Source organism: Microcaecilia unicolor, chromosome 4, assembly GCF_901765095.1.
Source record: "Microcaecilia unicolor chromosome 4, aMicUni1.1, whole genome shotgun sequence".
Classification (NCBI taxonomy): domain Eukaryota; kingdom Metazoa; phylum Chordata; class Amphibia; order Gymnophiona; family Siphonopidae; genus Microcaecilia; species Microcaecilia unicolor.
The window spans coordinates 232460721-232487204 of record NC_044034.1 but is presented as its reverse complement, the minus strand read 5'-3'; the positions used below and the strand labels follow the sequence as shown (position 1 = coordinate 232487204).

Below are 26484 nucleotides of genomic sequence, written 5' to 3'. Positions count from 1 at the left end.
TTGACAGTATACCAGTTTGAGTTCCCATAATATATATTTTTGATGAGTAAAAGGGTACAATCCTAAGGAAGGGGTGATTAGCAAAGAAGATGGAAAAGGATCTAGTGTATTAACTATTGGCACCCATCCAGACATTTGGCACACATTTGTGCGCATTAGATCCAGCATCACCCTTTCCCTTGTGCGTTCTGACACCATTTGTCTGAGCAGAGCAATTTGAAGGGCATCCTCAGTCTCTCTACTTCTTTCTGATCCTGCAGTTGGGACATTCCAATCTGCATCTGGGAGGCTGAAATCTCCCAGCAACATCACATCCAAAAGTTGGGACTAAAAGAGGAGCTCTACAAACAGATCTTTATCCAGCCTTTTCATTTATGTTGGAGGTCTGTAGATGACTCCCGTGTTGATAGAAGTTCCATCTTCTTTTTTCAAGTTAATCCATATTGCTTCCTCCTTTCCCAGGATCCCTCCTATTTCAGTTGTTTTAATATTGTTAATAAGTGCATCTCCTCCACCTTTATAGATACCTACCACATGTTGGGTAGCCTGTAATAAAATTGCCCTCTCTCTCTGTATAATCTTGGAATAATAAACAACTAACACCAGAGCTTCTTTTGCTCTTATATATAAATCCTATATAATAAAAAGCACCTCCAACATTTATTTATTTATTGCATTTGTATCCCACATTATTCCACCTATTTGCAGGCTCAATGTGGCTTACATAGTTTTGTTATGACAAAAACATTCTGAAGCTGACTCTGTGGCACTGTGGCAGTGTAGGGTTCGTAAGTCTGTAGTTCAACGTTTCATTGGCTGTCACTGTCCCCGCCCTCATGTCGAGGAAACAGAACGCTGCATAGTTGCCAAGCAAACAAACGCGACGTCACAGGAACGAAGAACCAATCAGACAGAACGGAATTTGGAGGTGGGAAGTGGAGTGGATTGAATCTCTAGCAAGCAATCATATACAGGGAGGTACGAACATCAGTGGAGGCAAGTACACAGAACGGAAGGGAAGAATCACTCGCACACATCACACACACACACACACACACACACAACACAAACAAACATCACACACACACACTCAATCACTCTGTGTATCTCTCTCTTACACTGTCTGTAAAACACACTGTCACTCTCAGTCTCTCACATGGGCAATTGTATGTTGCATTCTCACGAGTAAGGAGCTCTTCTGATGTGATTGTTAAACTGATTGAAGGGCCTGAACAAGGAAAACTTTTACCACATTGTAACACAGTTTACACAAAAAATATTGTATATAAAGAAATCTTACACATGTAAACAATAATTATATTCAAAATACAACAGTCACTTGGACTACTGTAATTCACTCTATGCCGGCTGTAAAGAGAAAAAACTCCAGACAGCTCAAAACACGGCAGCCAGACTAATATTCGGCAAATCAAAATACGAAAGTGCAAAACCCTTACGAGAAAAACTACACTGGCTCCCACTCAAAGAACGCATCACGTTTAAACTCTGCACTTTAGTCCATAAAATCATCCATGGTGACGCCCCAGCCTACATGTCAGACCTAATAGAACTTCCACCCAGGAACGCAAAAAAATCTTCTCGCACTTTCCTCAACCTTCACCCACCAAATTGCAAAGGCCTGAAATACAAATTAATGCACGCATCTACCTTCTCCTATATGAGCACGCAGCTCTGGAACGCATTGCCACGCAACTTGAGAACTGTCTATGAACTGACAAACTTCTGCAAACAATTGAAAACCTATCTGTTCGACAAGATATACAACAAAGAGCAACATATGTAACTATATAACCTCTGACTTATCCAGAAATGTTTTATACTATCTTTTGCTTTATTACTATCATTTAAGCCAAAACTATCTGTTATAATAAATGTACATTCCCCTCTATTTCCCATATCCACGATGAATTGTAAGCCACATTGAGCCCGCAAAAAGGTGGGATAATGTGGGATACAAATGCAATAAATAAATAAATAAATAATGGCAGGAACTCATTACATTGCTAGTGCCCGTTTCATTGCGTTAAGAAACGGGCCTTTTTTACTAGTAGCAAATAAAACATGGTAAAAATTGTAGATATTGCCTCTTATGTGTACAAATGTAATGCAGTAAAAAGGTTAAATATTAAGTAAAAATACAGTATATTAATTGCTAACACTTGAGTTTCTGAGCATTATTGTTTTAACATAATTTGTGACTCAAAGTAGATTTTAGGACATTGTTGAACTACAATAAAAATATATTCAAAAACATGCTCATACTTCTAATGATGTGCATACTTGCTATTATGAAAGAGAATGACTTACCTCAAATATGATAAGCATATATACACTTGCTAGAATAACTGCAGCAATGATTACTTGAGTTTCTCTGTTTCCTCGAAAGTATTGATAAGTCATTGAAAGAGGGACATTTTGAGTCTCTTGTAGGAAAGCCTGAATGTTTATTGAGATCAAATCACTAAATGAAAAAATTTTAAATCAGATTATAAAAATAATAATGTCAATGTTAAAATCAGATAATAATAATAATAATAATAATAATAATAATAATAATAATGTCACTAGAACAGTTTAGAGACTTGTGTACTTTAACTTTCTTCAAATTATATTTGAGCAAACAAACAATCTTAGGATATTCATTCTATGTAATAGCAGCAATTATTGATTTTCAGAGTGCAATAAAATAAATTGAAAAATAGAATGGTTGGTCAAGGAGAGTTATTACTTTGGAGTATTCTTTATACAATATAATTGGTTAAAGTCATTGATTCAGAACCTTTGCTCGTTGCTTGTGCAGTGCAATTTTATCATTACATCAACAATGTATTATAGTACAACACACTGTACAAGTAAAGTCATGATTTTGGCTAACTGGTCCTTTTATGTCAAACATGTTTCAGTGTAATACTTAACTAATTACTAGAAATAATTGTCTTATCTGTGTGTCTCAATTAGGTTATAATCCCCATGGTCAGGGACTGTCTCTATTCCATATGTCTGTTCAGTCCTGTGTTTCTTCAGTAATGCTATCAAATCATTTAATAGTAACCCATGTACCTGCATAGGCAGGGTTGGTCGCCTAAGCTTTTCTTGCATCATAAGTGCCAAGCCAGGGTCACTGGGCACCAATCCTGCCATGGGGTGGGGCACAAAAAACAACATCTCTTCATGGCATGAATATTTTATTTATTTATTTAAAATATTTATAGATTGCTCAATCCAAAAGTACTTGGCGGTTCACAACAGTATATGCATCGTAAAAACAAACTGAAATACATTGTGTCATCATGTTAGGTATTATTAGGAAAGGAATGGAAAACAAACATGAGGATGTTATAATGCCTTTGTATCGCGCCATGGTGGGACCGCACCTCGAATATTGTGTTCAATTCTGGTCGCCGCATCTCAAAAAACATATAGTGGAATTAGAAAAGGTGCAGAGAAGGGCGACGAAAATGGTAAAGGGGATGGGACGACTTCCCTATGAGAAAAGGCTAAAGCGGCTAGGGCTCTTCAGCTTGGAGAAAAGGCGGCTGAGGGGAGATATGATAGAGGTCTATAAAATAATGAGTGGAGTTGAACGGGTCGATGTGAAGCGTCTGTTTACACTTTCCAAAAATACTAGGACTAGGGGGCATACAATGAAGCTACAATGTAGTAAATTTAAAACGAATCGGAGAAAAGTTTTCTTCACTCAACATGTAATTAAACTCTGGAATTCATTGCCAGAGAATGTGGTAAAGGCGGTTAGATTAGCGGAGTTTAAAAAAGGTTTGGACGGTTTCCTAAAGGAAAAGTCCATATACCATTATTAAATGGACTTAGGGAAAATCCACTATTTCTGGGATAAGCAGTATAAAATGTTTTGTACTTTTTTGGGATCTTGCCAATGGTAGGTCATTCCACAATTTAGGACCAATCACTTTAAAAACTGTGGAACGATATTCTTCTAATCAAATAACTCTAAAAGAAGGAACTTCCAAAAAGCTAGCATCAGATGATCTCAAGGGTCTAGCTGGTTGACCAAACGATATCAAATTATTCAAAACTTTACAAACAAGAAGTAAAATCTTGAAAAGTTATTCTCTGTTTAACTGGAAGCCAATGAAGCTTCTGCAAAACTGGAGTAATATGTCAATATCTATGGTTTCCCTTGTTTATCCTGGGTCCTAAATTCGGCAAATAGACAAAGTGCTTTATTCACTACCAAAGGCTGGAACATCAAATAATTGAGTTCTTTTGTACATACACTGTGGGACTAGATAAGGATGTCCATTATCCCCAGTATTGCTCAACCTAGAATTTATTAGATATAGCCATTAGGGTGTGTTCTGCCCCCATTTGCCTGGAAGCCCAGATATGGAAGAGCATTTTCAATATGACATCTAAATCCAGTTTTGGGCATTTTGCTGAAAACATCCAAAAAACAAGTGGCGAACATAGCGATTTTTGAACCAGAAAAAGGTCTTTTTGTTTCAAAAATGGCCATTTGCTAGATGTTTTTGTGCTGTGTGCCTATCTTTTTGGACCATTTTTGAAAAAAGATGTCCAAGGGAAAAACATACAAAAATAAGCCATTGGGATGCATGTGGGCTAGCATTCTTAGTAAACTGACCACACAGACATCCCAGCAGAGCAGTGGAGCACCCTAGGGGGCACTGAAGAGGACTTCATATAAAAGGTCCCATGTACACATCTCTGCATTACCCCCTTACATTGTATGTTGAGCCCTCCAAAACCCACCAAAATCTTACTGTACCAATCTGTACACCACTACAACAGCCCTTATGGCTGCAGGTGTCATCTATATGTGGGTACAGTAGGTTTTGGTAGGTTTTGGATGGCTCACACTTTCCACCACAAGTGTAACAGTTACAGTGGGTCCCCTACCTGGGTCCCATCAGGAGCAGGAGAGAGAGAGACCCTGGCACCAAGCCCCCCTTGGAGGCTGAGCCCGGGGGAATCTTGCCCCCCTGCCCGCCCAGCAGCCTGGATCCCCTTCTCTACAGCGCACTGCCCTGGCTACTAGGCTACTCTAGGGACCTGCTTGCTGCTCTAATAGGCCTGGCCATAAAATTTGAAGCAGTCAGAGACCCTAGTATGTACTGTTTCTTTTACATCTTTGAAGGGTGGGAGGGGGTCTGTGACCACTGGGGGAATAAGGGGGGGGGGGGTTCATGCCTTAATCCATCCAGTGGTCGTTTGGTCATTTAGGGCACCTTTTTATGACTTAGTCATGATTCAAACAGTCTTTTAGACCCGGACGTTTTTTATTTGTTCCATTATGGCAGAAAGATGTCCAAGTTTTGGGAATGCCCAAATCCTGCCCCTGACATTCCCTAACATGGCCCTTTGTGATTTGGATGCACTGCTTATGAACTGCATAGAAAAATGTATTAAAATGGGTTTTGAAAATAGTGATTTGAATGTTTTGGCAAACAAAGTCCATGTGACACTTTTTGCCACTTTTTGGATGTTTTTCTATTTTGAAAATGAGCCCCTATATATATATATATATATATATATATATATATATATATATATATATATATATAAAGTACTGTTGTATTGCAGACTACAAGTTCCAATAGCCCACCTTTTTCAAGCTACTTTTAACTCCTAACTGCTATTCACTTGTCTGTTTTATGATTCCCACCTTAAGCAATTCCTTTATTTGTCCTGTTTGTCTGTCTTGATTAGATTCTAAGCTCTGTCAAGCAGGGACTGTCTCTTACATGTTTAGTGTATAGCGCTGCATACGTCTGATAGCGCTATAGAAATGATTAGTGTTAGTAGTAGTAGTAGTCTTAGGTAATTGTCCCTTTCTGAGCAAATGTGCTCTGTTCCCAGTGCCCATTGGACTTTCCTTATTGGTTTGCCTCATCTCCAAGCATACTATACTATACAGTGCTTCTAGTCCACAAAGCACATAATCAGTTCATTGCGGATTTCATAAAGAAGACTGCATCAAACCTTCCAGGAAATACAGTAAAAATTCAAAATTAAAACCAAATTAAACTAAAAAAAAATTCCTCGAATAACAGGCAATAAACTAAATATTGTTTATTGTCAGAAATTGAACAGTGGAACAGAAAAAGTGCAATCAGCAAACAATAACAGCTGACTGAAATATGGATCAATTATAATACTAACTAAATATTTGTATACTTTCTGAAAAGTACCTGGGAAGATCAGGACATATAGGTGCTCACAAGTTATTAAATGTAACTGTTTACAGGGCCTTAGCAAAGAGATCAGTCTCTCTCTTCTTCCCAGCTAAGACTATGGCAAAAGCCATATGAAAATGAGTTCCTGGGCCAGGGCCGCTGAGACGGGGGCAGGGGGGGCAAAATTCCCCAGGGCCTGGCATCCAAGGGGGGGCCTGCCCGGCGTTATTATTACTCTCCTGTTCCTGTGCACAGCAGCACCGCAGAGCAGAGTACTTCCTTCCTGCTGCGTCCAAACAGCCTGTAAGGATGCAGCAGGAAGGAAGGAAGGACTCTGTTCTGTGGTGCAGCCACGCACAGGAACAGGAGAGCAATGCTAGCGCCAGGCCCTGGGGAGGTTTGTGTGCACAGTGACAGCCTGGAGCAGGAGTGCAGGTCTAGTCAGCGGGGCGGCGGCAAGGCGAGTGGTGAGCCCACCCGGAAAGGGGGCGGACCCGGAAGGGGGCGGGCCCAGGGGGTGTTTGCCCAGGGTCCGGCTTTGTCTCTTGGCGGCCCTGTCCTGGGCCAATCAGAGTCCAGAACAGTCAAGTTTTAGAAGTATAGTGCTCACAGTAACTGTAGATCACTTACTCACAGAGTGAAACTAAAGAGAAAGAGCATTCACTTTTCTATAACTGCTTTAAGTTTAAACAAGCACCACATGCTGGCCAAGCTAGAGAAATGCACTTCAGAATTAATTTAGGCAGCTTTACATGCTTAAAACACAATGAGACCCTTTTACTAAGGTTCGCCAAAAAATGGCCTGCGCTGGTGTAGGCATGTGTATTGGATGCGTGCAGGTCCATTTTTCAGTGTGCCTGCAAAAAAGGCCTTTTTTTCAGCCTAAAATGGATGTGCAGCAAAATTAAAACAAACGTGCAGGCATTTTGGGCCTGAGACCTTACTGTCAACCATTGACTTAGCGGTAAGGTCTCATGCGTTAACCGGGTGGTAATTGTCAGTGTGCGTACACTGCAGATTACTGCCTGGTTAGCACCACACAGTAGAAAATAGAAATTATTTTCTGCCACGCGTTTTGGATGTGTGTCAAAATTAAAATTACTGCACTGGGCATGCGGTAGCCGTGTGGTAGTTCTAATTTGACGCACGTTGTACGCATATAGGTGCCTATGCACCTTAGTAAAAGGGCCCCGATGTTCTTTCACACCTCCCTCCTCAAGAGAAAGACCCCAGACTGCGGCCTCTACAGACTGCTGATCGGGTCTCGATAGTCCAGTGTCAGGGTGGTTCTGGCTCTTCCTTTCTGGAGAGTCCATCAGTGTTACTATGTTAATTGCCTTTCAGACCTGAGCTGTGCTGGGAATAGAACCTCTAAGTGGGTGCAGAGTAACCCCAGGCAGGTGGCTAGGCATTTCGTGCCCCTAGGGGGCACTGCAGTGGATTTCATATAAAAGTTCCCAGGTTTTATCGGTTAGAGTAGTAATTAGTTCTAAACTGTAAATCATTCTGTCATTTGGAGGGGCTGGTTATAGGGACTCCCTGTATTTGTGCAGAGATATTTTCACCTAGTAAAGGGCCACCAAAACAGAAATCATGCTCCCAGGTTTCAACTTTAATTAGGTTGAAACCTGGGAACATTTAACATCTTTTTATCCTGTGCCTACATCAAAAGAAAAAAGATGGCACATAGGAACTTGCTCCTTTTGTTTTGTGGAATGCAGTGGTATATTCTAAAAATACACTTGCCTTTTTTATTACTATTTTACTATATTCAGAGGAAAAAATTGTTGATTTAGTCTGCTTGCCATATGAATTTGCTGTTTCATTACTGCTACCAAGTATTACGTATCAAGGGTATTTGCTTTGAACTTTGTTTATCCAGTTCTTACATGCACATGGTTTTGCTTTTTAAACCTAAAGGTGAATCCTAAGAGTGGTTGCAAAATTGGTATAAACTGTGTTGTTTCTGACTCTACTTGTTTTGGACTGCTAAGTGCTTACACCAAATTAATGTGAAAGTCTACTTTTTATGAAAAAGAAAAACGAAGGTAGTTTGAAATTATTATTGTTAATAATAATATGATTATGATGATGATGATGATTACAATGATTATGATTATGATTACAATGATTAGTATTATAATTATTATAATTGTGACAATCATTATGATCAATACTGTCCGGGTGGGAGATTCCAGCCTGCCTGTTTGTCCACAAGCCCGGATAGGCGGGCAGGCTTGGGGAACCTGCCCGGACGTCCCACATTGTCCTCAAGGAGAGGACATGTCTAGGTAAAACCAGACATATGGTAACCCTAATTCGGGCATGAGCGGGAGGCAGCTGCAGGCCCGGAGGTGCTCATGCTGTGTGCAGGAGAGCGCTCCGTGTCTGGCGGAGCATTGGGACCGCTTCGGCCAGTGATTCAGCCAGGGCCTGGGTCTGTCTTAAGTAAAGCACTTATAGGCTTTGAGCAAGAGACCTACCAAGATATTTGGGAAGTGCAGGGGAGCACCAGAGATGCTGTGGGGACACAGCAGCATTGGATCCGAGGGGGCAGCAGTGGCATTAAGCTCTGGAGCTCTTTGCCGGAGGATGTGGTAACAGCTGCTAGTGTATCTGGGTTTAAAAAAGGTTTGGACAAATTCCTGGAGGAAAAGTCCATAGTCTGCTATTGAGACAGACAATGGAAGCAACTGCTTGCCCTGGGATTTGTAGTATGGACTGTTGCTATGATTTGGTTTTCTGCCAGGTACTTGTAGCCTGGCTTGGCCACTATTTGGAAAACAGGCTACTGGGCTAGATGGACCATTGATCTGACCCAATATGGCTACTCTTATGTTCTTATGTAAGATGATGATTACTATTATGATGATTATTGTGATTATTATGATGATTGTGATGATTATTATGGTTATGATGATTATGATGACAATTTTATTATTGAAACTGTTGGGCTGTTTTTTGGGCTACTTTTAGCCACAAATTGGACTGGAAATTTTTTTGCCATCTGGCAACTCTGGCTGTGCGCTGCAGAGAGTCATTGGAGAGAATCAGTGAGTTTTGGGGGGCTGGGAGGGAAGGGGAGGAGATTGTTGAAAAAAGTAGGACTGAAACATGGGGGAAAGCGTCAAGAGTCTGCTGTCAGCTGAGGAAAAGGATGGCAGCAAAATAATTTTACATGATGGTGGGCTGATCGATGAAGCGGGGTGGGGGGCGACGACGACAATGCCTGATTGAGCACAAGAGCAGTAGGACATCACTGGAAAAGAGAGCTGTAGAGTTCACTCTCTCCTCAATCACTGGCTGACTACTTCCGCGACAAGGTGCAGAAAATCAACCTCGAATTCACCACCAAACCTCCTCCTCCTCTTCAGCCTATAACCCATTCCCTCAACCAACCAACCCAGGCCTCCTTCTCCTCTTTTCCTGATATCACCAAAGAGGAAACCGCCCATCTTCTTTCCTCCTCGAAACCCACCACCTGTTCCTCAGACCCCATCCCCACCAACTTACTTAACACCATCTCTCCTACCGTCAACCCCCCCATCTGTCATGTCCTCAACCTTTCTCTCTCCACTGCAACTGTCCCTGACACCTTCCAGCATGCTGTAGTCACGCCACTCCTCAAAAAACCATCACTTGACCTTACCTGTCCCTCCAACTACCGCCCAATTTCCCTCCTACCCTTCCTCTCCAAGATACTTGAACGCGCCGTTCACAGCCGTTGCCTTGATTTTCTCTCCTCTCATGCCATCCTCGATCCACTTCAATCCGGCTTTCGCCCCCTACACTTGACAGAAACGGCACTATCTAAAGTCTGCAATGACCTGTTCCTTGCCAAATCCAAAGGTCACTACTCCATCCTCATCCTCCTCAACCTATCCGCCGCTTTTGAAACTGTCAATCACAATTTACTTTTTGCCACAGTGTCCTCATTTGGTTTCCAGGGCTCTGTCCTCTCCTGGTTCTCCTCTTATCTCTCCCACCATACCTTCAGAGTACACTCTCATGGTTCTTCCTCCACCCCCATCCCGCTCTCTGTTGGAGTTCCTCAGGGATCTGTCCTTGGACCCCTTCTTTTTTCAATCTACACCTCTTCCCTGGGCTCCCTGATCTCATCTCATGGTTTCCAATATCATCTTTATGCTGACGACACCCAGCTTTATCTCTCCACACCAGACATCACTGCCGAAACCCAGGCCAAAGTATCGGCTTGCATATCTGACATTGCTGCTTGGATGTCCAACTGCCACCTGAAACTGAACATGTCCAAGACCGAGCTTATTGTCTTCCCACCCAAACCCACTTCCCCTCTCCCTCCACTCTCTATCTCAGTTGATAACACCCTCATCGTCCCTGTCTCATCTGCCTGCAACCTTGGAGTCATCTTCGACTCCTCTCTCTCCTTCTCTGCGCATATCCAGCAGATAGCCAAGACCTGTCGCTTCTTCCTCTATAACATTAGCAAAATTCACCCTTTGCTCTCTGAGCATACCACCCGAACTCTCGTCCACTCTCTCATTACCTCTCGCCTTGACTACTGCAACCTACTCCTCGCTGGCCTCCCACTTAGCCATCTATCCCCCCTTCAGTCCATTCAGAACTCGGCTGCACGTCTTATCTTCCGCCTGGACCGATATACTCATATCACCCCTCTCCTCAAGTCACTTCACTGGCTTCTGATCAGGTACCACATACATTTCAAGCTTCTTCTACTAACCTACAAATGCACTCGATCTGCAGCCCCTCCTTACCTCTCTACCCTCATCTCCCCTTACGTTCCTACCTGTAACCTCCGCTTTCAAGGCAAATCCCTCCTCTCAGTACCCTTCTCCACCACCACCACCAACTCCAGGCTCCGCCCTTTCTGCCTCGCCTCACCCCATGCTTGGAATAAACTCCCTGAGCCCATACGCCAGGCCCCCTCCCTGCCCATCTTCAAATCCTTGCTGAAAGCCCAACTCTTCAATGTCGCCTTCGGCACCTAACCACTACACCTCTATTCAGGAAATCTTGACTGCCCCAACTTGACATTTCGTCCTTTAGATTGTAAGCTCCTTCAAGCAGGGACTGTCCTTCTTTGTTAAACTGTACAGCGCTGCGTAACCCTAGTAACGCTCTAGAAATGTTAAGTAGTAGTAGTAGTAGTATATGTTTCTGAGTTCTTGGTGACCACAGTCTCATATAAATAAAACTTCCCTTTGAAAATCTGGTCTGGAGTGAAGAAGTTCAGTGAAGAGAAATTTTCAGCCTATGGAATTTACCCTGTTAACTATTAAATTACTTGGGAAAATTGCATTGAACACTGTCCTAATCCTGCCTCCACTGTGCCTATATTCTTTCAGAAGCATCAAAAAAAGCTAAAACATTTTATTTTGCTTTTCCCATTTGTGAACCTTTTTTCACATGTAAAATGTTGTAAATGTATATCTTGGACACATTGCCCTTAAATCTCACTCTTTTGGGCAGTCCATCCTTGGAATCTCTAGTTTGTATCAGGGGCAAATGAGAGTGAAAATGACTTGTCTAGCTTCCCTGGTTCTCAGCCCACTGCTGCAGGGGGGAGACTTTTTGGCCAGTGCTATTTATATTCCAATTCAGTTCTCTATTTTGTAGTCCCCAACATTACCACTCCCTGTTGGACTTTGCTGGGCCCTCAGACAAAAACATTCCCTCCCCCCCATGGCCTACTTGAACCAATTTGTGGTGGCCTAGGGTGATCAGGCAGCACCAGGTTCAAAATGGTGTCCATGACCTCTAGTAGTGGTACTGTAGAAACTACCTATACGGTCATCAGTACCATTTCGAACCCTTTGCCGACAGGGGCAGGAGTGACTGTAGATTGCTCTGGCCCCATATCCCTAGACCACCACCTATTGCTTCAGGTGTGCCTGGGTTAGGGGAGAGGGTCTAATGGGGTTGGGTGGGTCTTTGAATACTCATGCGTCTGAACTAGTGGTTATAGAAAAGAATGGTATGTGTATTCATTAACTAAGGGCCCCTTTTACTACACCACACTTGCGATTCTCGACGCAGCAATTCTGACAAAGCCCATTCACTTTGAATGGGCTTCATCAGCATTGCCACACGGGAATAGCTAGCGCAGTTTGGTAAAACAGGCCATAAAATAATAATGAAATTACAATAGTTTGCATCTAATAATATTCCAGACACATGTATACACACATAAAACTGATTGAATGCAGTGATATACTATAACATTAAACTAACCTGTTAAGTATTTCAAAAGTTCTGCTTCTAGTAACTTGATTTCTTTTTCTAGAATTTAATGGTATAGTCCAATTGTCAATAACCTAAAAAAGAGATTTAGCTTTTATTATAGATTATATAACAAAGCACATACAAACAACTGGAAAAGAACTATAAACATGCAGTGATAGAAAACGATTCAACTATATCAATCATTGGGAAAATTAAAAATAAAGAAATCACTTTGATAACTCTTTGCAATTCTTTCTGTTCATTTCCATAAAATTCAGAGAAGAAAAATATACACAGCTATTACTAGCAAATTACAATTAGTTACTATTACTACTATTGAATCCATTTAACCCAAGGTATAGCAATATTTTTATACTAACTTATCTGGTAGGATCATAGGAGCCAACTTTTCAAAATGATTGGGGTGCTGAAATTTGTGCATTCCCCCTCCCTCTGTCCCCCCTCCCCCTGTCCCCCTCCACCTCCCTCTGAGTTCCAGGCCCCCCTCCCTCCCTCCCTCTCTGTTCCAGTCCCTCCCAGTTCCAGGGTCCCCCCTCCCTCCAAGTTCCAGGGTCATCGTCCCTCCCTCCCTCCCTCCCTTCCAGTTCTAGGCCCCCTCCCTCCGAATTTTAAGTCATCCTGACTTACCTCGTCGGGGTTACAGTGGCCGGCAGCAGCGGTAAAAAGCGTGCAGGCTCGGCACTTACTTCAGTTTTCCCTTCTCTGTCTCTCAGCTCTGGTCCCGCTCTTGCGGAAACAGGGAATGAGGGCAGGACCAGAGCTGAGAGACAGAGAAGGGAAAACTGAAGTAAGTGCCGAGCCTGCACGCTTTTTACCGCTGCTGCCGGCCGCCGTAACCCCGATGAGGTAAGTCAGGATGACTTAAAATTGGAAGGGAGGGGGCCTAGAACTGGAAGGGAGGGAGGGACGATGACCCTGGAACTCGGAGGGAGGGGGACAGAGGAACGGACGACGACCCTGGAACTCGGAGGGAGGGAACGAACTTCTGGTGGGTGAATATTGGGGATGCTCGAGCACCCACAGCACCCACGGAGTCGGCGCCTATGGGTAGGATGGGCATTTCATTTCATTTTCATTTTATTGATTTATATATCACAAGCCACTAACATAATGTGTTTTTAATAAATAGAGGTTTAAACTTGGCAAAAGAGGGTTCAGAGCAAAGTAGAAGCAATAAAATTATACTGCTTTGTTACCTTTTGATTACTCATCAACCTTTTTTTGTTTCTCCCTGTCACTCCTCCCCCTCCAACCCCTACCTCTCCCTCATGGCTGCTATTGGAATGCTTTTCATGGTTTGCTATATATATTTTGATATTGTCATGTTTTGCTCAAAACTGACCTGAAAAAGGCGGCTATGCCTTCAAAAGCTTGTCAGAAAATGTATTGTTAGTCCAATAAAAAAGGCGTCACCTTTTATTTCATTTCTGTTTATTACCTTTAAAGATGACTAACATGTCAACCACACTACTTTATCTGAAATAAAGAGAGCCACATTATATTTTGGTGGCAATTCTGTAAAGTGGCGCCTAGTATTAGGCACCACAATGGGGCATGGTTAGCACCAATTCTATAACAGCTTCAAGGTACATTTAAGCCGTTACAGAATAGTAGCATAAATCCACTTTGTTGCACCTAATGGTAGGCGTATTCACTAGTGCTGTCTGATTCATTCAAAAAAAATTTCGATTCAGTACGATTTGATTCTTTCAAAAAATTGGTTTTTCAATTCAATTTGATTTGATTTAACTTGATTGAAATAGTGAGGCCTACGTGCTAATATTATAACACACAGGGTAAAAAAAAAAAACCACAGGAGCAGCAATTGAACAAAGGCAAACTTTAGTATGAGCATGCCATGCAGTGTTACATCATGTGAAAAGTGGTTAAGTCCTACATCTTCCAATTTTTATTAAGAAAAATAATTTTGTCCACTTTGGCTGGCTTCAGACAACTGCATCTTTCAGCTATGATTTGTCCAGCAACAGAAATAATTCTTTCTAAGGCACAGAGGTGGCTGGCGTACACAGAAACAAAAAGCATCACCGCCAGTATCCAAAGGATCTTCATGTGTTGTATTAATTGAATTAATCAGGTGTTCAACCAGCAGATGAACAACAGACACAGTAACATACTGTTCTCCAGATACAATTGTTGTGGCTTCCTCAAAAGCCTGCAAAACATCAACGAGTTTTTGGGCAAGATCAAAGGCACGTTCGGCAGGTGCACCTTTCTTTGTGATTTTATTGCTGCTGCTCGAAGCTAAACCAGTGGGTTGTTTGCCCCTGAAACATGTTCAAAACAGAATAATCCATTTGATAAACTTCTACAAAACAGATGAAGATGTGATTCCATGTGCCCCAATGAAAGGAGAGTCTAATTCTACTTCCATTTAATTTCAATATATTCCATCATCTTTATAACACCAGGAGGCATATTTTCAAAGCACTTAGCCTCCCAAAGTTCCATAGAAACCTATGGAACTTAGCCTCCCAAAGTGCTTTGAAAATATGCCTCCAGGCTTCCCAAGGCAGATTACAACAACAGTTAAGATGAAACCATCAGGAAACAGGTTATCCTCACTGAAATTTGGCCATCTGTAATGTATAGAAGAACAATGAAGAAAAATGGGCACAGAGTTATAATTGCTGTTTCTACCAGCTACAATAATCTGTGAAGCTATTTTAGTGATATTCAATTGTTATTTCTTTTCTCCTCTGCCTTTTAAGGCACTGCCTAACCAACTGTAACAGCTTTAGACTTGTTACAGATGGACCAACAATAAAGAATGACAACATGGAAGCAGCAGCTCATAGGTTTGCTTGATTTGTTTTGAGTGTATGGCAAGGATGGCTGCGTGGGGGAGTGGAAACAGAGATTAACCAACTTGGCTTCCTTGCTTACAGTGGACTAGATAGGCTCATTTCCTCTCCTGTCTATTAAACCTCCTTGCTTAGCTCGGCTGACGGTCCCGCCCCCTGATGTCAGTTCCTGTTCCGGCTGTGCGCCAATAGAGAGACTTCCTTGCCTGCGCCAACAATAGCCTCTGGCCCTGCTATGGTAAGCAACAGCAGCTTGGTTGACAGCAGGAGGGAGGGGAGCAGTGGCTTGGGTGACAGCGGATGGGAGGGAGTGGGAAATCCTGAATCGGGACTCCAGATTTTTTTCCAAAATGAATCGATTTGAATCAATTCGTCCAAAACGAATTGACAAATCGATTCGAATCGTGAATTGGACAGACTAGTATTCACTTTTATGCCATGTCAATGGCAGGCATAAATAAGCTTGCCTAAGTGTGCCTTGCAATGCACACCCTGATAGTATTCTATATGTTGCGTGCATTGCTAGGTGATAGATCCATGACATGGCCATATGCCTCCCATTTTAATGCACCCCCCTTGCAATTGTGCACTACACAACTTAGGCACACTGTTTATAGAATTGAACCGAACACCTATGTGCATAAATACCAATTAGTGATGTCATACATATCTTTAGGTACGCCTATTCTAAGTAAATTTAGGCACCCCTTATAGAATTGCTCTTTTATTCTTTTTTAAAGGGAAATCTATGATAACTCCTCCAACAGCCAAAAAGACAAGAACATTACAGAGCAAATAGTTGACTGTAAATGCAGTGCCTTGAATACATCAGTGTTCTAAGTCCTTGAATACTAACCATGGAATGCTTTTCCTATTTTCCCTTTTCCAGGTACCATCAGTTGGAATCCTATGAAAATGCTTTTGATCATAATCGTCTTCCCCAGCTGAACAATGGGGCTACATGTAATTTATACTATAATACATTAAAGATGGCTGTTACAAAGGAGAAGACTTTGCTGTCTTTGGGTGTTAAGAAATAACAATTGTGCTGAAAACAAACTAAATTTTAAAAAAGTAAGAATCAGGGTCTACAGATACTTACTTTGGCCAAACGCCTCCTCCTTTGTCCGACATCTCCAATCTGTTCAATGTTAACCACAATGTATTCTTCTGCCTGCCAATCAATTACATCAGCTATAAAGAGTCCACCAATGTCTATCTTTAAAAGAGAAGAATCACCATAATCTGTAAGATTCATAGCTGAATGTAAATGGTCAAGGGTTAATATACCAGAATATATAATACAGCGAGGGGTAATTTCTGTTTTTAACTGGTGAGATATACAGTGGGGGAAATAAGTATTTGATCCCTTGCTGATTTTGTAAGTTTGCCCACTGACAAAGACATGAGCAGCCCATAATTGAAGGGTAGGTTATTGGTAACAGTGAGAGATAGCACATCACAAATTAAATCCGGAAAATCACATTGTGGAAAGTATATGAATTTATTTGCATTCTGCAGAGGGAAATAAGTATTTGATCCCCCACCAACCAGTAAGAGATCTGGCCCCTACAGACCAGGTAGATGCTCCAAATCAACTCGTTACCTGCATGACAGACAGCTGTCGGCAATGGTCACCTGTATGAAAGACACCTGTCCACAGACTCAGTGAATCAGTCAGACTCTAACCTCTACAAAATGGCCAAGAGCAAGGAGCTGTCTAAGGATGTCAGGGACAAGATCATACACCTGCACAAGGCTGGAATGGGCTACAAAACCATCAGTAAGACGCTGGGCGAGAAGGAGACAACTGTTGGTGCCATAGTAAGAAAATGGAAGAAGTACAAAATGACTGTCAATCGACAAAGATCTGGGGCTCCACGCAAAATCTCACCTCGTGGGGTATCCTTGATCATGAGGAAGGTTAGAAATCAGCCTACAACTACAAGGGGGGAACTTGTCAATGATCTCAAGGCAGCTGGGACCACTGTCACCACGAAAACCATTGGTAACACATTACGACATAACGGATTGCAATCCTGCAGTGCCCGCAAGGTCCCCCTGCTCCGGAAGGCACATGTGACGGCCCGTCTGAAGTTTGCCAGTGAACACCTGGATGATGCCGAGAGTGATTGGGAGAAGGTGCTGTGGTCAGATGAGACAAAAATTGAGCTCTTTGGCATGAACTCAACTCGCCGTGTTTGGAGGAAGAGAAATGCTGCCTATGACCCAAAGAACACCGTCCCCACTGTCAAGCATGGAGGTGGAAATGTTATGTTTTGGGGGTGTTTCTCTGCTAAGGGCACAGGACTACTTCACCGCATCAATGGGAGAATGGATGGGGCCATGTACCGTACAATTCTGAGTGACAACCTCCTTCCCTCCGCCAGGGCCTTAAAAATGGGTCGTGGCTGGGTCTTCCAGCACGACAATGACCCAAAACATACAGCCAAGGCAACAAAGGAGTGGCTCAGGAAGAAGCACATTAGGGTCATGGAGTGGCCTAGCCAGTCACCAGACCTTAATCCCATTGAAAACTTATGGAGGGAGCTGAAGCTGCGAGTTGCCAAGCGACAGCCCAGAACTCTTAATGATTTAGAGATGATCTGCAAAGAGGAGTGGACCAAAATTCCTCCTGACATGTGTGCAAACCTCATCATCAACTACAGAAGACGTCTGACCGCTGTGCTTGCCAACAAGGGTTTTGCCACCAAGTATTAGGTCTTGTTTGCCAGAGGGATTAAATACTTATTTCCCTCTGCAGAATGCAAATAAATTCATATACTTTCCACAATGTGATTTTCCGGATTTAATTTGTGATGTGCTATCTCTCACTGTTACCAATAACCTACCCTTCAATTATGGGCTGCTCATGTCTTTGTCAGTGGGCAAACTTACAAAATCAGCAAGGGATCAAATACTTATTTCCCCCACTGTACATAACTTTCTGTAGCACTGAAATAGAAACAGTTACACACCTCATAGCTGCATGCAATCTGCTATTGATATACCGCCTTTCTGTGGTATTTTGCAACTACAGGGAAGAGATGCCTGGAGTAAGGGGCTCCCTGGAGCTGTGGGGCCCAGGGCAGCTCCTATGTTTGCCCCCCCACCTTAACACCGGCCCTGCCAGGAATGATAAGCCACATGAGAGCTTTTGCTATCAGTCATTTGCCCAGAAGAATGGCCAATTAACATTAGCTCTTTATAAATTTTATCTTGCAGTGCAAAAAGGAAAGGATGCCTAACATAGCTACATTGTCTGGCATATCTTTCTTTAATCACATTATTTTAATATGACACCACAAACCACCTCATAATAAAGAAAATGATGAGTGTGGGCTAACATAATAAGGCCTTGAGGATCAACCAGCACCATTTTGTTATATGACAGAATGCTATTCAATAAAATGGCACCAGCCTTAGCATAGCTCATGCCATCTTGACAAAGAGGCTTTGAGTCAGGAGAAAAAGGGATCACTCCTGCATTAAGACTATAAATGGTAATCAAAGCTTACCATGAGAGCACATAACCAACTATAACACAACACCTAGCCACCTTCTTTTAGAATGTATCTCTTCTAAAACTCCTTGACCAAAACTTCTAGTCTTCCTTGACATCTATGTAACATATTCCCTACCGTGGCATGGCTATGCCATAACAGGTCTTTGTAAGCCACATTGAGCCTGCAAATAGGCGGGAAAATGTGGGATACAAGTGCAATAAATAAATAAATAAATGGGGAGTCTGAGGGTAGGTGATAGTCTGAGGGAGATCTAGGAAGAGGCCTTCCTAAAAAAACTAAATAAATAAGCAGCTGCAGCTTAGGGGAAGAGGGAGCAGCCATTTTTTCTTTCTTCTGTTTTTCAGGTTGTTAGTTTTTTGGTTTTCTTTTTTTCATCTGGTTCATTTTAAAGAAACAAAACAAACACAAGGAATTATTTTAAAAAAGAAACAAAAATAAAATAAAACAATATTCAATATGCACATCTAATATTTACATTAACAGCCTGAATTTTAAATTCTATTTAGGTTTATATTTTAAAATTGGATTGTTTTGTGCCGGCATGAAAGAATATGTATCATTTTGCATTTACACACTCTATTAAACATTTTAGCCTTTAATGCCATCTAAAAGATGGATACTATTTTGTAATAACGCTATGAATCTGATTGTACTCAATGATAATGTAAGAAAATTTGATAAAGGATACAGTAGCTTTCCAGAGATGACAAAACCAACATCTGCCATGGATTTTGATGATCTGGATAAATGCTGAATAATGTCTATTTATAATTAGAAAAATAATGTTTTATTAATATAATAACAGTAAAACAATTATACTTTCAAAATTTCAGTGAACTCTTCAGAGAAATCAGAGACAACAATTATATTCAAAAGTAAAATATTTCACCAAATTTATTGGCTCTTGATGGGTTTCTAACAAAGAGACACATACAAATTTAAAATGGTAAAAGGGAATTTTTGCAGTAACTCAAACTTATGTTTTATAAAACATAACAGCCTGTAAACAAAATGAAAGCATGGTTAGGGCTTCTGGTTTTAGGTTTCAACCAATAAACACTGATAAAACACCCAGATGCAAAAATTAGGCATTTAGGATTGAATTCTATAAATGGCGCCTAAAAAATCAGCACTGACATAAATGACACTAAGTACTATTCTACAAAAGGTACATAAAGGTAGGTGCTGTTTATAGAATAGTGCTTAGTGCCAGAAAATGCAACTACAAATTAGGTGCAGATCCTCTTTATTTGATAATAATACATGTAAGTTAAAGGAACACCCCCGATCCGCCCATGGCCATGCCCCCTTTTTAGACCCGCACATAAAATTTAAATCCAATTAGGACCAATAATTGATTGTTAAGATCTCAATTATCAGCGCTATTTGGCTTATTATTCAATTATATTGCTTGCACAAAATGAGCGCGTGACCAAATTTGTGGATGCAATTTTTAGCACTTTTTATAGAATTTGGGGGTTATTTGAGAAACACAGGAAATCCACCACTCTTTCTAATACAGTCTCACCCTGCCCCCTTGGCTTGTCTTGTATACTGTACCCAGTTTTTGTGGTTTTTCTGTACTAACAGTTCCTAAGTGACACAAACATACATATTTGATTCCACTCACATCTTGTATCCAACTTTCAGGGCTGTAGAGTCGGAAAACAAAAAATTTCAACTCCAACTCTGTCTCTTCACTTTTACTATTGTTGACTCTAGCTCCTACTGATAATTATGCTTTAAAGTTTTTGTTCTGGATCTAAAGTACTGGTAAATATTACTTTAGATCCAGGACAAATATATACATAGCTTATATAAAGTATAACATGATAAATTTACCATATATTATCATGTTTTTTTATTTTGAAACTGAAGTTGGAGTAGATACATTTTTACTGACTCCAATTCACATGCTATTCTTGACCCATTACAATCTGGTTTTCGCCCTCTCCACTCAACCGAAACTGCGCTTACTAAAGTCTCCAATGACCTATTACTGGCTAAATCCAGAGGTCAATATTCCATCCTCATTCTTCTTGATCTTTCCGCTGCTTTTGACACTGTCGATCACAGCATACTTCTCGATACCCTGTCCTCACTTGGATTCCAGGGCTCTGTCCTTTCCTGGTTCTCTTCCTACCTCTCCCTCCGCACCTTTAGTGTTCACTCTGGTGGATCCTCTTCTACTTCTATCCCTCTGCCTGTCGGTGTACCTCAGGGTTCTGTTCTTGGTCCCCTCCTCTTTTCTATCTACACTTCTTCCCTTGGTTCATTAATCTCATCCCATGGCTTTTCCTACCATCTCTATGCTGATGACTCCCAAATCTACCTTTCTACCCCTGATATCTCACCTTGCATCCAAACCAAAGTTTCAGCGTGCTTGTCTGACATTGCTGCCTGGATGTCTCAATGCCACCTGAAATTAAATATGACCAAAACCGAGCTCCTCATTTTCCCCCCCAAACCCACCTCCCCGCTCCCCCCGTTTTCTATTTCTGTTGATGGCTCTCTCATTCTCCCTGTCTCCTCAGCTCGAAACCTTGGGGTCATCTTTGACTCTTCTCTCTCCTTCTCTGCTCATATCCAGCAGACCGCCAAGACCTGTCGTTTCTTTCTTTACAACATCCGTAAAATCCACCCCTTTCTTTCCGAGCACTCTACCAAAACCCTCGTCCACACCCTTGTCACCTCTCGTTTAGACTACTGCAATCTGCTTCTTGCTGGCCTCCCACTTAGTCACCTCTCCCCTCTCCAGTCGGTTCAAAACTCTGCTGCCCGTCTCATCTTCCGCCAGGGTCGCTTTACTCATACTACCCCTCTCGTCAAGACCCTTCACTGGCTCCCTATCCATTTTCGCATCCTGTTCAAACTTCTTCTACTAACCTATAAATGTATTCACTCTGCTGCTCCCCAGTATCTCTCCACACTCGTCCTTCCCTACACCCCTTCCTGTGCACTCCGCTCCATGGATAAATCCTTCTTATCTGTTCCCTTCTCCACTACTGCCAACTCCAGACTTCGCGCCTTCTGTCTCGCTGCACCCTACGCCTGGAATAAACTTCCTGAGCCCCTACGTCTTGCCCCATCCTTGGCCACCTTTAAATCTAGACTGAAAGCCCACCTCTTTAACATTGCTTTTGACTCGTAACCACTTGTAACCACTCGCCTCCACCTACCCTCCTCTCTTCCTTCCCGTTCACATTAATTGATTTGATTTGCTTACTTTATTTATTTTTTGTCTATTAGATTGTAAGCTCTTTGAGCAAGGACTGTCTTTCTTCTATGTTTGTGCAGCGCTGCGTATGCCTTGTAGCACTATAGAAATGCTAAATAGTAGTAGTAGTAAAATTGCTTCTGACTCCAGCTCCACAGCCCTGCCAGCAATAGTAGCTATGGCACAAAGGCAACATTAAACACCAATATTTTCTACCGTTAAGGAAAATAAACACCTAAACTGACAATTTATGTGGACATGGCCTGAGATGTTTCCTCGATGGGACCTTAAGCTTCAAACTACATTCAGTTACCTCCAATTTCTTTTTCCCACCTGTGCCTCTCAGAACTCTTAGCAATTGAAGCCCTGTAATTTTGATCTGGCAGCAATAATGTCCAGCAAAGGAGATCCCGTGTTTACAATCACATGAGGCTAAAAAGGCATAAGATGGATCCCCCACCATCTGACAAGACCACAGGGAGTAAGGAGCAGGTTGTTTCCACTACAGGTATGATGGTGGTGGAGCTCCTTAGTATAAAAGAAATGAAGCAAAGACAGATGGACACCTTTAGTGAAGTTAAACATGATTTCGAGACTTTAACCCAACAGGTACAGGCTTCGCAGGATTGTATAGAACAACCTGAGGCAACAATTTCAAACAGGAAAAAATACCTATGAAGACCTGACTAACCATAGTTGCCAGAGTAACATCAAAATCCTGGGTATGGCAGAAGGAGTTGAAGGGGACAATATGACTGAATATCTTGAGAGTCTCTTATCTAAGTTATTAAATTGTTGTTTTTATTTTTAAGAATATTATACAAGAGTACACTTGCAAAGATAAAGATAGTAGTAAATTCACAAAAGAAAAACTTTAGTAAATTACCACACAATAATTCAAAAAGAAAATGGAACAAAAACATTATTATTACTCTTATCTCCAGTCCCCTATTTAGGATGACAAGGTATTATTCTAAGGAAATTGGATAACTCAAAAAGTCAAATACGATAAAGAAGAGAATTAACCACAGGCTTTAACCATGATATTACGGAGTAGATGTAAGAGCTATAACTGTCTACAAGGGAGGAGTAAGAGCCATGTTGGAATCCAGAAAAGCGGTTAAATGAGTTGGATCAAAAAATATATATTTCAAAGAATTTATCTTTACAGCACATTTGCAGGGAAAGTTCAACCAAAATAAGCCACCCATCTATAAACCTTGAGGACGAAGTCTCAGGAAAAGTTGACGACGCTTCTGAATTGATCTTCATATACTGGGAAAACCTAAATTTTGTAACTCAAAAACAGAGCTTCTCGATGATGAAAGTATAATTTTCAGAATCTAATCTCAATCTGGCTTTAGTACAAAACTAACCATCAGAGTTGCAGGCTTAAGTCCCAATGTCTCATCCTCAATTGTTTAAGTGAGGTTCAAATTTTCAAAAGATACCTCCGCTTCCTCAGCTATTGGTTGATCAGTTGTCTTTTCAACATAGGGTAATGAGAAACATATTTTAGAAACCAGAGGATAAGATTGTTCCAGTATCTTCAATATTTTAGCAATATAGCTCTTGAAAGTAATGAGTGGAGCAGCTGAAGGGAATTCTGGGAAATGTATGAAACACAATGTTTTAGATCTTTATAAATTTTCTATATTCCTTATTTTAAGTTGTAAGAGTAAATTCTTCTTAATCAGAACCAATTATGTGCCCTTAAGAGCCTAATTATCTTTAACATTCATGTCAACTTTTTATCTATATTATAAATCATTTGTTCAACCTGATCCACTCTACCAGAAAAGGCCTGAATTTGAGTTGACAAAGTCATTAACTTTTGAGAAAAATTCTATCCTCAGAAGTACATCCCAAATATTCTCCAATATAATTGTGGTGGGTTTTACATGCAAAAATGACTTACTCAGTAAACCTGTCTTACTGAAGGATCCCCAGGATTTAGTTTCTCCAAACTCGAGATATTCTCTCCAGAAACATCAACTCCATATTGAGCCATGCCAATCTGCAGGGCCTATTGCATGGGCCTAACCCTGCTCTAGGAGCCACAAATCTCACCCTGTAGACTGAGGATCTTGTCTGAAGACCCAGCTGAACTGCCATCAGTGGTGTTCATATGACAAAGCAATGTCAGCTTTAATCGGGGAGAGCAGTTCACCTCCTGCAGCAAAGAAACCAGTCCCACAGATATGTCTGGAACCGTGAAGCAATCCATTGGTTCAAACAAAGGTGTCACTGGTGCCCCTCCTCTTAGAAATAGGTGTACAAAGGAAATATTTTTAGAAATATGGTAAAGGTGAATACGGAGTGGCTGTGCAGTAATGCCTTCAGGATATCATCTTGTCTACTTAAGCGGCTAAATCTTACCATTGTTCTGGCTCTAGAGAGGGCTCCCAGGATTCCCTTCCCACTTGTCAGTGTGGTAAATTCACATTCTCAAGGTCTATTTCTGCTAAACTGCTCCTTTACACTTAAGCGCAGATTGTTCTGCATTCAGCTCAGCAACAACAATCTGCACTGGAAGTAGGATTGCCAACTGACCAGTTTTAAGCCAGCCTAGCTGGCTCCCAACAGACCCTTAAAACAGGTACCCAAAAAAACTGTTTTTCTGATACAGGCTCCTTGCTCTGTGGTCTGGCGACTCTCTCACCTTCCCTTCTTTCCTGTGGGACCAGCAACTCTTCCATCCTCAATTTCCTCTCACCTCCAGCTTCACCAGCATCCCTTCCTCCCTCCTGGCTGGTCCTCCAAACCAAAGAGCAGCAGACACAAAGAGGCTTAAAAAGACAGGAGACAGCATGACGTGAAAAAATTGAAGCTGGTTTCCCCAGCAGCTGCCATGTTGGTGTACCCAAAACAAACCCCTCAAAAATTTGCCAACCCCCCCAACTCCCCTCCTAATAGAAAGAATGCAAAACCAAAGAGGTTTAATAAAACAATATAAAACTCACAAGTTTTCAATTGTTTTTCATCAGAGTCTACAAATGTTTTGGGTCACTCAATTTGGCGGCAAGCTTCAGTCCACATAATGGGCCAGATAGGCTCATGCCGTCTCCTGTCTTATCAAACCTCATTGGGTAGATAGTGCTAAACACGTGCTGCTTCTGGCTGCCTTGGTGATTCTCTTTGTTTGGTTCTGCCTTTTTTGATGTAACTTCCCTATGCACAGGACCAAACACAGAGTAGCTGTAGCACCGGGGTAGCAGGAAGCAGTGCATCTTTAGCACTGTCTGCCACTCGTTGGTTTTCAAGGACTAGCCAGGAGGGAGGAAGGGATGCCAGTGAAGCTAGAGGTGAGAGGGAATGGAGAAAGGGAGAGCTGTCGGACCTGCAGTAGGGAAGGGAGGGAGAGAAAGCTTCCAAACTGCAGGGTGGGGGACACACAAGCTGAAATCATCAAGGGGTGGGTGAATAGGAGAGAGATTGAGATGTGCTGGACATGGAGGGGTTAGGCAATGAGATGTGCTGGACATGGAGAGGATAGGGAGATTGAGATGTGCTGAATATGGAGGGGGTAGGGAGATTGACAAGTGCTGGACATGGAGGGGTAGGGTGATGGTGATGTGGTGAACACAGGTGGTAGGGAGATGGAGGTGTGCTGGACATGGGGGAGATGGAGATGTGATGGGCAGGGTGGTAAGCACAGGGAGATGGAGATGTCCTGAATTGTGGGATATGGAGATGGAGAGATGCTGCATGGGGGGGGGGGGGTAGGGAGATGGAGATGTGCTGGACATGGGGGATACGAAAATGGAGATGGTAATATGCTGGACCTGCCAGGACTTAGGGCAAGTGGAGACAGAAAGAGACCAGACTGGAGGAGGGGAAGCAAAGCGGAGAGATGCTGGACCCAGGGAGGGAGGACAGAATGGAAGAACCTGAGACTGGATTGGGGGAACAAGACAGAAAGAAGTGGAAAAATGCAGGACCCAGTGTGGTGGTTTGTGGGAGGAAGGGAAGATAAAAGAGAGGGACAGGGCACAGAGAAGAGATGTTGGGAATGGAGTAAGCATAAGCACAGGGATACAGAGGGGTGAGATAGGGTCAGAGAAGGTTTTGATGCTGAATGTAAGGGGAAGATAGGATCACTAAGATGTCAGATGCTGAACATGGAGGGGAGGATAAGTGCGGGGGCACAGAGGAAAGATGCTGAACAGGACAGATAGGAACACAGAGAGAGAATATGGAGAGTGAACATGGAGAGAGAAGAAATGTCAAATGTACAGGAGAATCCACTAAACAAAAGAAAATCTGGGTGTGGACCAATACAAAATCGTTAGATATAACTAAACAATGGTATCCACGTCCTGAAAAGACAATAGAAAAAAGCAGAAGAGACACTTCGACCAAATTGAATGGAAAATAAAATGCCCAGACTACAAAGGTAGGAAAATAGTATTTTATTTTGAATTTATTAATTGAAATATGTCAGCCTTGGGAAATGAGCATCTCTCATATCTTGCATTTCAGTT

At 41.9% G+C, this 26484-nt stretch overlaps 1 protein-coding gene across 1 annotated transcript in view; it reads right to left on the bottom strand.

Annotated features, from left to right (window-relative positions):
• OCA2 (OCA2 melanosomal transmembrane protein) overlaps window positions 1-26484 on the bottom strand; it is a 229932-nt gene that overhangs the window by 156138 nt on the left and 47310 nt on the right. Inside the window, exons 6-9 of the mRNA XM_030201311.1 lie at window positions 19472-19544; window positions 16359-16516; window positions 12423-12505; window positions 2329-2482 (exon numbers count right to left, since the gene is read on the bottom strand). Of these exons, the coding sequence (XP_030057171.1) occupies window positions 2329-2482; window positions 12423-12505; window positions 16359-16516; window positions 19472-19544 (468 nt within the window). The remainder of the gene's footprint in view (window positions 1-2328; window positions 2483-12422; window positions 12506-16358; window positions 16517-19471; window positions 19545-26484) is intronic.